Source organism: Alligator sinensis, unplaced genomic scaffold, assembly GCF_000455745.1.
Source record: "Alligator sinensis unplaced genomic scaffold, ASM45574v1 scaffold781_1, whole genome shotgun sequence".
Taxonomy (NCBI): Eukaryota; Metazoa; Chordata; order Crocodylia; family Alligatoridae; genus Alligator; species Alligator sinensis.
In genome coordinates this window covers 600,735-612,798 of record NW_005841845.1, presented here as the reverse complement: position 1 = coordinate 612,798, position 12,064 = coordinate 600,735, and the positions used below count along the sequence as shown (strand labels likewise).

At 46.6% G+C, this 12,064-nt stretch overlaps 1 protein-coding gene across 2 annotated transcripts in view; it reads right to left on the bottom strand.

The window, feature by feature from the left end:
• The window catches only part of TRABD2B (TraB domain containing 2B), a 398,368-nt gene extending 387,131 nt beyond the window's left edge, over window positions 1-11,237 (bottom strand). For both annotated transcript variants that reach the window (XM_006015748.3, XM_025206324.1), the window contains exons 1-2: window positions 10,953-11,237; window positions 8,909-9,469 (exon numbers count right to left, since the gene is read on the bottom strand). In XM_006015748.3, coding sequence (XP_006015810.1) covers window positions 8,909-9,469; window positions 10,953-11,060 — 669 coding nt within the window. In that variant the 5' untranslated portion in view covers window positions 11,061-11,237. The remainder of the gene's footprint in view (window positions 1-8,908; window positions 9,470-10,952) is intronic.
• Between the last annotated feature and the right edge of the window lie 827 nt (window positions 11,238-12,064).

The window sequence follows — 12,064 nt, the reverse complement described above, 5'->3', positions numbered from 1 at the left end:
ACTCTTTCCTGCCTATGCAGGGGGTCGGACTCGATGATCTATTGAGGTCCCTTCTGACCCTAACATCTATGAATCTATTAGTGCATTTGTTGATGCTTCCTGAGTCTGGTTGCCTCTTCCTTGGAGTACTAGCATAGCTGAAAGCTGACAGCACCCAGGTCATGAAAAGAACGGCCAGGAACATAAGACTGAAAAGTGACCTCCTGGTTAAGATTAGTTCCCTGTCAACATAACCAACCATATTCTTTTTCAAACGTTTGCATTTTAAAACTAGTCCCTTCCACCCCTGTCATGACTTTCTACAACAGCCTTCTTCCTTTTGATTTGGTTGGAAACCTTTTGATTTCCTGCCTAATTGTTTTCATTGTTTAAAAGCATTTGTTCTTGAACCTCAGCAGAAGTTTTCCTTAATCTAAAGACTGCCAAGGACTTGTTTTGCGTACATCCGATGGACCATCTATCCGTAGAGCGAGTGCCCTAGTTCTTGTGTAGTCTTCTGATGTCGGGCTTCTCAGGAGTCCTGGTTTTTCTCTAAACCATTGTTGGCCAAGATTTTCAAAAGTGATCTCGTGATTGTTCATGCCGTGTGTGTAACATATCCAAGGGGAGTTGATTTGCCCCCCTCCCCCAGGGTGAAAGTCAGAAGTTGGCATCTCCAACAATGAGGTGAACATAACTGGTCTCTTGAAAATCTTGACCTTACATCATTTAAGTGGCATGGATGGAGAAGACAGACAACCCATAGTCCATTGTCAAAGCAACTGAAGCATTTTCTGAATAAAGCTAAAAAGGAGGAAGGATAAATCATCCATAGTTACTAAATGTTGGAATGAACAAGTAACGATTTTCTTTTTAGCTTTTTTGGTGTTTATTTGGCTTGTCTATCAATGAAAGTCAAGAGGTCAAGAGCAGAGGGAACGTGGGATCCTGAAGTGTATTACAGGGGAAGCCTGTTCTGCTCTCCGCCCTACAGTATATCACTCTGAAGTCCCAAAGCATGCCTTGCCAAGAGCCCTGCTGTGGACCTCAGTCTCAGCAGGGGCATGAGGTGAATTAGTGCCCTTGCCTTAAGATTGTTCCTGGTCTTTTCAATACATGAACCTCTGACCAGCCTGAAAGATGTGGGTTGGCTTTATAACCCACCCACCCCCCTCCCACAAAGGGACCAAGGGGGAGACCATTAAAGATTTTTTACTGAGGACTGTAGGTTGTACTGTACTCAAACTGAGGCCTTTCAGGTCAATGGTTTGCTCTTCTAGAGCTGAAGCTATCTGGCTCCAGGGCAGAAATGTTGTTATCCTGGTAGCTGCAGTGAGAATTCAAAGGTGGGTGCCGGCAGCATTTAAGCAGAGTGAGCAACCCAGCAATGAGGGACTAACGTCCGGTCTTGCTTTCCTCAGTATTGGCCCCTAAGCATTGAACAGGAAGAGGGACTCATTTTTTATTTTATTTTTATTTTTTTTAAGTTAATATTTCATGTTCCAGATCAAATCAGTTCCAAAAGCCATACCGGATTGAGCCAGAACCCAATCGCTGCAAAAACCAAACCGGATTGAGCCAGAACCCAATCGCTGTAAAAACCACACTGGACTGAGCCAGAACCCAATCGCTCCAAAAAACATGTATGACACAACAACCAGCGAGCATCTTCCATCCCGCGCTCTCACCCTGGGACTTCAGATACTCCTAAATCCATTGGCAGTCATGCAATGTGCAGGCCCAAGACTGGAGGTCTTGGGATTTGGATGCCCCCACTTGATCTTAGCCCACAAGAGCAGATCAGGAACTACACTTGATCTTGGCCTACAAGAGGCTGAAGAGGGACTCCAAATCATTAAGGAACAAGGCCACATCCCCAAAGATGTTTGTAGTCCATGGGAGTTCAGTGCCTCCTTTTTGGTGGATCATCAGCCCATCATTCACCTAACAAGGGAGGAGTCTTTCCATTCATTCCTGGCAGGCAATCTTACCCCAGATGTTCAAAGTAGCACTCTGCATTACAGCCCTATTAAGGAATCCTCTCACTCACAGGTGCGCAGTAAGCCCCTGGAAAACAAATATCCAGGCTGTCCAGGGGGTTGGGGAAAATATTCCCCCTTTTCCCCCTACCAATCACCAGTACAAATGCACCCATTGCATTCACAAGGCGTTCCCTATATGCACAGAAGATGGGGAAGAGGATAACAATGCCTCCCTGGTGTAGCAGTGTTGGGAGACACTCCAGTTGTGGACCAGGATCGTGCTGTACAAACATTGAACAAAAACACATCCCCTACGGCAAAAAAGCTTGCAAGCCGAGTGGACTTTGATTTGTGCCTCTCCTCCCAACTAACTACCAAAAAATGTAATGAAAAAGCAAAATAGCTCCCTTGTGCAATAGGCAGTAGTTGCAGTGAAGTCCAGGAAGGCTGTGCAGCATGGTGGCCAGTGACCCAGCAAAAGGCAGAAAACCCTCGCCCCTGGGAAGGCTACCGTAGCTGCTTCATTTCCACATACAAATGCCAGTATTTGCATAATTTTGCACCTAGTAGCTCCTCTACAGGCCTAGTATCCTTTGGCATCTAGAAGAGGCAAGGTGATCCAGGACACCTGCTTCAAACTCTCCAGCGGGTGCAACACAACCTCACATTTTAGGACTGTGTTTTTATGTAAATAAATATAAAAGTCATGTATTTACTGTCCCACCAGGAAGCCAAAGTCTTACCTTCTCCCATATTAGTGTCCCTCTTCCCTTGCCTCTTAAATATTGTTGTCAGGCTATTTTGGGGATCTCCTCCTGTGAGATAGTACATAGCATAGCTCAGAAGTGCCTTATATTGGTTTTCAGGGAGTTGTAGATAAAAGCATCCTAGCTGACTATTGAGGACTCGGATGTCTATAGTGGCCTTATTATATACGAATAAGGGGGCTGTTATGTAAAAGGTGTACAGATTTTAAAATGCATTGTAGTACCCAAGGCAGACAAGGTTCTTTGGGTGAATCTGATATCTTTTATTAGACCAACTCAAATAGTTAAGTGAAAAAAAAAATTGCAAGCTTTCAGATTTAAAAACCCTTCGTCAGGCTGAGGAAGTCTCTGCAGCTGGCGTGTGCTCTTGTAGAACCTAAAAGTCCCCAGTCCAAGGCAAAGACCCCCAGTGCGCTAGGCACTGTACAGACTTGATAGCTCCTACCTCCAAAATTCAGATTCCCTTGATTGATGATCAGTCATTAATGTGCTGACTTTTTTCTTAACAGCCATCACAACAGGGTTAGGTGGACTTCTAGAAGAGAGATGGGATGGAGAAGAGCGCTGTGGTGTGAAAATTGAGCACAAAGTTTTAAAATCTTTGGAGTGTCTGTTTGCAATTATTGGGGTGGGATGACTGCTTGCAATTATTAGTAACAGCTCCTCATTTCTTTCTGATTTTTGTGGGCGATTACCCTTGCCTCTCGCATCACCTGGACCGTCATGGCTACAACATCACTTAGCAGTACCTTTTCAATCTGTATGTGTATGTGTATGACCTTAAAAATCCCCCCCTCCCCCGCATCTAAAATGATTAAAGCAACTCCATTAGGATGTTCTCTACCACAAGCAATACAGAATAAGTTTTAATTTAGCCATACCCATTTTGCATTGCCCATTTAATAGAATTATTTGATTTCTCTCCCCTCCCCAGATCAGGTTTTCAGCCAAAAAAAATAACCTGGAAAACTTTCTTTTTTGGCAGCAGTAAACTTTAAAACACTGATATCCATCAATCACACTAAAAAATATTTAGACTTTTTTGAGTTTGGGTCTCTTGATGAAAACCGGACTATTTCTTTTAAAAGAAACAGCATGTTTCAAGACAACATTTTAACAATCTCGTCAGCACCACAACAATACAATACAATAAATCAAGCTTTCACCCATAGTTCAATGTTCACAGTGATGAAATATTATCTGATTTAAATTAAAAAAAAAAAAGATATGAAGCCAGATCCTTAAATATGCTAATTTCTCCTGGTGCCTACAAAGTTACAGGTACACTTGTTGAACCTTGCAAAGAGCTGTCTGCTTTTTCTTCATTTTAAGGGGGAAAAGGACCCAAAAAAACAAAACCAAAAACAAAAAATCAACCTCTCCAGTTCCTACAAAATATTTCCCTGTCTACACATTCATGTTTCATACTGCTCTGCGACTCGAGACCCAATTTAAGAGTGCAGAGATAGCCATTGGTGATCAAATGTGATGGACCACCCATCGTCCTTTTATTAACCAGCACTTGTCCCTTCTGTAATCCTATCAATAGAGTAATCAGAGCTGCTATGTCCCAGGGTTTGACAGAACAGCAGGACCTTGTTAACAAAGTCATTTCTGCCACTTAATGCTGACTCTCATTAGAAAGTAGGAAGACAATGTTTATTTGTGCAGAGGAGGTGGAGGAGGAGGAAGAGAGAGAGGTGAAGGGAGACAAAAATGGTGAAGTGTAAAGTATGAGCTCGCACTGTTCAAGGCTTGCTTTCCTTTGATGCAATCAATTCCAATGTGACATTAAGTTGGTCATTTTTAATGTATCCTCTGCCATTTAGATGCTGATCCGATTTGGCAGGAAGTAGGGAAACCTAGACCCATGATGATGATCAGAGTCTTTCGCTGCCTCTGTTCAATCAGTTACTCCCCATATAGAGACTGGGATCCGGGCAGCTTTCAAAATCATGAGGATAAAGGTGGGCCCTTAGCAAAGCTGCTTTGCAAACGTGGAGCACAGGGACTGGAAGCTTTGCCCCCCTGTTGAATGTGGATTAGCCATGGAGACAAAGAGCTAGTGATGGGGAATGAAAGAGAGCGCAGTGGATAATATATATAGCAATGAACTAAAAGGAAGAGCCATAAATACTTTTCTGGCAACTCTGCTGGTCTTGGTCCCCAGTGATGGGACCAGGCTACAAAACTGATGTCCCACTACTGCCACCACTTCAGGGGGAGACGCATTGCCATAGCTTTACAGGGACCAGGACTTCACCCCTGTAAAGATCCCATGGATTTTAATGGAGTTGGGTTTTCCCTCAGGCAGCTTTACCAGATCCTTAAAGCTTGAAGGAAAGTTCACGTTCAGATTGGGACGCGAGTTTCCCTGATGTGAAGCCTGATCAAACAGATAACAGGCTGAGCCCATCTCTGCTTATATCAAAGAACTGTTTTGGCTCCTCAAGAAGCCCTTGTAATAACTAATATTGGGCTTTATTCTGGTTTTTCACTACCATGCTGGCATCCTAGTGGTCCAGCAAAGAGATTAAATGCCAATAGTGCCTTAAATGAAAATGCATTTGCACATAATGCAAAGGCATTTGCATTTGCACATAATGCCTTTGCATTAAATGCAAAGGCATTATGTGCCTTAAATGCAAAAGCATTACTATACTTGCATCAGATGCCAATAGTGCCTTCCAGGAAACAGTATCCCCCCACAACTACCCCTTATCCTTTAATGAGCAAGTCAGTATTGATGCCATCAGCATTAAGGATCTACATTTTGCTCCCCCCTGATGGGTAGAATAGCTCAGTTTTTTAAGTTATCAGGATCCCTAAATCTGGAGAGACCCCAAAAATGGGACTGAAAATGCAGTGTCCCCCAAAAGCTGTCAGTGAGATCAAAATATGGAGCAAGGTCTAAACTCGGAGGGGCCAGGCCAGTCGCTGTGAATCCTTCCCTGGCTACATTGTCCTCCCCTCGCTGTTTTCTATCGGTGATTTTTAAATGAATTGTCCCACAAAACTTGGTCTCTAATGCAAAATGATTGGGAACAAGACTGAACCTTGACATTCAAACCAAAAGTGAATCAGGAGCTAAGCTTTCCCAGCGCTCAGATAGAAGGTCTGCATATTGTGTTAGGATCGAGACAGAGGCCTCTACCATCAGGTGATGCCCTGGTACTTGCTGGCACTTAATCATTCAGGGTCTAATCCTGCATCCCCTGCATAACCAAAGCTTTCAGCCACTTAGGATCAGTCCCTTATTAACCAAAAACTATGTAAAAAGTCAGTTAAACTCAATGGGAAAGCTATTGATACCAATGTCAGCAGCAGAGCCTGCTACATAGGCAGGAAACACCTTTTCCAAAAATTCCCAGCAGAAACAGAACATCAACCTACAAATCGAATACTGGCAAATGGGAAATGATATATCATCTTCTACCTAAAAGGACTAATACTCCAAGAAGTAGTAACTTTGGTAATGCATCTTTGGGTTTTTTTCATCTAGATAAAACTACTTCAAAGGAAGGGGAGGCGCAGAACCGTCCTGGGTCAAAATGCAAGTATCTCCACTTTCTTGCCGAAAAGATCAAAACCAAGTACAACCGACTAACCACCACCTAGATTCCTCCTGCTCACGGTATCAGATTAACAGATTTGGTGCATGTAGTCCTATTAAAAATTGCAGCCGGACAAAGCTTCCTTTCAGACAGAAGGAAGCAAGGGGGGGGAGGAAACTACTATTTAAAAAAAACTTGCTAAGGGGAAAATGGAAAAAAATTCCAACCCTGGAAAACAAAAACATAAAGATGTTTAAACAAGGCACAACTTTAAGACTTGGTTTGTAAATGTTAATATATATTATATGCAATAATATAGGAACAGTCGTACTGAAAGCAGGTAAGAATGCTGATGCCCTTAGCAGATTTGAGACTATAATTTAGCACAGATGTTCCCGTCGAACTTTGCAAACACACACTCTGGAATAGAAAAACGGGTTAATTTTCTGATTTCCATGTTTAATGCGTTTAATTATGTGTTTCTTAAGGAAGGCTCCAAGATGTAGACTTAAGAGGCGAAGCCTAGTTATAGTAATCCACTCCGCTCAATTAGCACAGTAACGCACCAAGCAGTGGGGCTGCCAGACAGAGTGATAGCATTACAAATTACTACCGTCAAACAATTTGCCAGGTGCCAGGATGTATGTAGTTTAGAGGAAGCAAGAGAAGAATTATCTGGTTTGCTTTATTTAATTTTGTCTCGTGTTGTTTGGTGGCATCGTTCCCAGAACCGCTCCAAACTCGGAGCAAGTCCATTTGAACCCCACTCCTGGACAGTGACCTGTTTTAGCAGTAGTGTTAACTACCCGCAATTAAACCATAACCTATTTGGGAGGAGGTTCTGAGTTTTATTAACAAAATAACCAACTTCGGTTGCTATAAAGTGACTCCTTCTCCTAAAATAGCAGCTGCTCTAATAAAAAAAAAAAAAAAATTAAAAGGAGAGGAATTTTTTTTCAGGTTAAAAATTAGAGAAGAAAAGGAAAATAGCTTGAATTTCCATCCCCAGAATACTACAGTCAGAACTGTTTTTTCAGCTCCCTTTCCCTCTTGCACATTAAAAATATGTAATATGATTCACATTTTAAAAAGCTTCCAAGTGTATGTTTTTAACCAAGGGCTTTCATGTGTTTTTATTTTAAGTCTTACTTGACCCACTCCATCCAAATACTATTGAAATAATATTGGGTGGCTGGAACGGTTAATTATTTCATTTTTTAAAAAGTGTCTAATGGAGAGAAAAGGCAGTTAACTCTTTGAAGGAAAGAGAGAAACCAACATCCCCTGCTAAAATGCAGATGCCTGCAGGGATTTTTTTTTTTTTTTTTTTAATGGTTTGCTTTAACAGTAAATTTTAAGAGACCAACCTTTGCCTCTGCATTCAAACTCAAATTCTTGTTGTATACAGTTCTCTCTACACAAGTGAATTTACAGCTGGGATCATCAAATGAACCTATCTTTGACTCAAGTAGATTTTTTTCTACAACAGAAAACCCTTGGACCTTTTTGGGAGGGAGGGGGACATTATTTTACGATCATTTCCCGTATAAAGTGCTAGTTTGCAACCTCTGCTCAGACATCACTAAGTATTTTGTTTATGTAAAGATAGGGTAGAGCCGGGATTAGATGCACTAAAAGTAATGATGAAAGTATGTATCATTTTTTTGGACATTATCCAGTAAATCCACACCATCAAGTGCTCTGGAATATTTCCTCTCATCTTCACAATTTACAGCATGTCTCACTTTTGCCCTAGACAGTTGCACAAAGCAAAACCCATAGCTGTGACCAGGTTCCTGATACACTTCTAAAAGGAACCAGATTATACCTTGATTTTTTTTTTTCTTTTTTTGATCGACAAAACTAAATCAACCGACAGAGACAGACGGATAGTCAAGTTATGCCAGCATCTTGCTTTTTAAACGGCGTGCTTCACTTGCTAAACTTTTCAAAGAAAAACCACAGCTTCACAAAACGAACATTCGATTTACCCCAGTACACAAGAGCTACATTAAAGGCTTTTTTCAGACGTGGAATAATAACTTTAAAACCCAAAGAGTCTGCACAGGATTGCACACCACGTAACAACTTCAACTTTTTTTTTTTCATTCAGTTCCTACTTTGAGCTTCTCATCACAGGCAACAAAGTGGGGTGGTTAGGAATACTTTTTACCGAGTTGCTGCAGCAATGGGATGCAAGGTTTTGACCGATCCCCTTCCCTTTCCCAGAGGCATGGACATCCAGCATCTCTCTCTCATGCCCAAGTGAGATATGCATGTGTATGCAGGTCACGTAGGATGGGAAGGAGCTTTCTGGGCCATGGACTTGCAGGAAATGCTTTACCCAAGCAATCCCCACGATCTCAACGTCAAACCCTTGCAAACAACTAGAAGGCACAATATCCACAACGCCAGCAGACCCGAAGGCGACCTCTCTGCACGTGCTGATGAGCACCACCTGGTCCTGGGCATCGCCCAAAGTCCATTGAAGCCAGTGGAAAAGCTACCTCCATCCCGGCTTCACCTTGCCCACCTGCCTGCCTCCACTCCCTTACACTTGCTTACTGTCCAGGTTCCCTGGAGGCTGCTCTCCTCCTGCAGGCCCAGACCCCCGACCCGTCCTTACCTGGGAGAAGTTGAGCCCGTTCAGCGGGTGGCACTGCTCTTCCACCCTCTCCACCGCTCCAGTTGTCTTCTTCATCCTCTCAGCCTCCTGGGCCAGGTAGAGGTCGAGCACGGGCACTCCTCGGGAGCGGATGTCCGTCTCGGTCAGGGAGTTGACCATCAGCATCACCCAGACGGGCCTCTTGCGTTCCCAATTGCCGGCAATGGCATTGAAGAGGTAGTCGGCATAGAGCCCCTTGCCCCGCTGGTCCGGGGTCATCCAGTGAGGCAGCATGAGCTTGACGTACTCCAGGTGCCGCTTGAGGCGGCGGTACAGTTCGCGGGGTAGCACGTCCTGCAGGTTCTCCCCATGGGGCAGCATCTGGCAGCTGGCCAGGCCGGAGATGGTGTAGGGGTCGGTGAGGTCCAGCTCAAAGTACACGCCAGAGCTGGCCTGGAAAGCGGCCTTGGAGTTCTCCGGGATGAAGTCCCACACCCGCGTGTAGGGCACGTGGATGGTGCCGAACAAGTAGGCCGGGGGGTCCCGTCGGATGGTCCACAGGAAGGAGTTCAGGTCTCCCTGCTAGGGAAGGAGGGCAGAGATGAGAGCGGTCAGCGCTGCCAAATGTGTGGGACACAGCTTTGTATGCAACCTCAACATGCCCATGCTGCCCGCCTAACGTGGGGAGAACACACAGCCTCTGTATATGTGTCTTATCGTGCCCGGGTCGCATGTATATACGTCTACCTGTCTCCATACACAATATAGAGAAAGGATATACAAAGAAACCGCCGCTGTGTATATACCCACACAAGCTCACATTCATACCCTACAAATATACATAGAGCTGCTGTATATACAGCCAAAGATAAAATGCCACTGCTGCAGGGGCGTATATACAGCGTCACACAGAGAAACTGTGTTTGCCACCCCTGGATCTTGACACCTCTGGCACATCATGGTGTGGGGAAAAGAAAAGGTCCGTATCTTGCTCTCTGGGGTGACTGGAAACTTAAATGCAAGTGCTCAGAGGACTCTCCAAGTGACTGTATATACAGTGAAAGATAAAATGCCATTGCTACAGGGCTATGTATACAGCCTCATGCAGAGAAACTGCGTTTGCCACCCCTGGACCCTGGCACTTCTGGAGCATCACGGCATGGGGAGAAGAAAAAGTGTGTCTCTTGGAGCTAAGCGTGTCTCTTGGAGCTCCTCTGGAGCTAAGTTTCCAGTTGCCCCAAGTCCTCAGAAGATTCTCCAAGTGACTGTATATACAGCTAAAGATAAAATGCCATTGCTGACAGGGTGCGTATACAGCCTCACACGGAGAAACTGTGCATTTGCCACCCCTGCACCCTGTCACCTCCGGTGCGGAGAGAAGAAAAGGTCCGTATCTTGCTCTCTGGGGTGACTGGAAACTTAAATGCAAGTGTTTGGAGGACTCTCCAAGTGACTGTATATACAGCTAAAGATAAAATGCCCTTGCTGCCAGGGTGCATATACAGCCTTGCACAGACAAACCGTGCGTTTGCCACCCCTGCACCCTGTCACCTCCGGTGCGGGGAGAAGAAAAGGTCCGTATCTTGCTCTCTGGGGTGACTGGAAACTTAAATGCAAGTGTTTGGAGGACTCTCCAAGTGACTATATACAGCTAAAGATAAAATGCCCTTGCTGCCAGGGTGCATATACAGCCTTGCACAGACAAACCGTGCGTTTGCCACCCCTGGACCTCGGCACGGGGCGAAGAAACAGCGCGTGTCCTGCACTTGGGGGCGAGTGGAAACCTGGCTCCGCGTCCTCCCCAAATGACAGCGGCGGCTGCGCGCATGCATGTCGCATCTCAAGCCGACACGGTCCTTGGGGCTGATGGAAGATCTCGGCTTGACCCGGACTCAAAGAAAAGTTGGGGAAAGTCTTCCTAGCAAGCTTTCGGGGCATGTGTGCGGACACACACACACACACACGTGCAGGGAGGGGACGAGCGGGACCCAGGGCAGGGCAGGGGACCCGGTGCGCGGGGCCGGGGATGCAGGGGAGGGGAAGCAGCAGCAGCAGCAGCGCTCACCGATCGGGGCAGCTCGCATCGCCCGGCGTCCGTGGGCTCCCTCCGGGGCTCGGCGCGGGGCAGCACTCCGCAGCAGAAGAGGCAGAGCAGAGCCACGTCGGGGTGCATCCTGCCTCCTCCTCCCCGGTCACAGCCCCGGGGCCGGGCCCGTCCGCATCCGACAAGTGCAGGGGCGAGGGCGAGCGGGGAGGAGGCGGCGGCAGCCCGCGGGGCTCAGCGGGGCCGGGCAGGGCGCTGCGGGGCTGGCCGCCGCTCCATGCTCCGGGCGAGCCGGAGGGGGTGGGATGAGGCTTTTCGGGGCCGGGGTGGACGCGGTGCTCGCTATTTGAACAGGCCCGGGAAGGCGGGTACTGATCTGCATGTCAGCATCGGGCAGCTCCAAACTTTCCCAAAGTTTTTTCCCGTCCTCCCGGAGCGGCCCCCCTGCAGCGCCCCCGCGCCGCCGCCAGAGGGCGCCGGGAGCCCGGCCCCGGCCCCGGCCCCGGCCGCGAGCGACTGCAGCCTGCGGGGGCTGCCCGCACCAACCAGGGGCGCACAGATGTGGGCGACTTGGGGAGAGTCCGGCACTTCGCAGGTGTTGTACAGATCAACTTGTCCACTTTTTTGTGCCTTTTGTTGGAAAGAGTTCAGCAGTTTGCAAGGGTTGCAGAGATCAATGAAGGGTCATAGACGTGGGCAAGTTGGGGAGAGTCCGGCAGTTAGCAAGGGTTGCAAAGATCGGTAAAAGGCATAGAAATGTGGGCAAGTTGGGGAGAGTCCGGCAGTTTGCAGGGGTTGCCGAGACCAATTTGACCACTTTTTTGTGCCCTTTGTTGGAAAGAGTTCAGCAGTTTGCAAGGGTTGGAAAGATCAACGAAGGCACAACAATGTGGGCAAGTTGGGGAGAGTCCGGCGGTTTGCATGGGTTGCCGAGACCAATTTGACCACTTTTTTGTGCCCTTTGTTGGAGACAGTCCAGCAGTTTGCAAGGGTTGCAAGGGTCAACGAAGGGCACAGAAACGTGAACAAGTTGGGAGAGTCCGGCAGTTTGCAAGGGTTGCCGAGATCAATTTGTCCACTTTTTTGTGACCTTTGTTGGTCTGGTCAACCCTTGCAAACTGCTGGACTCTCTC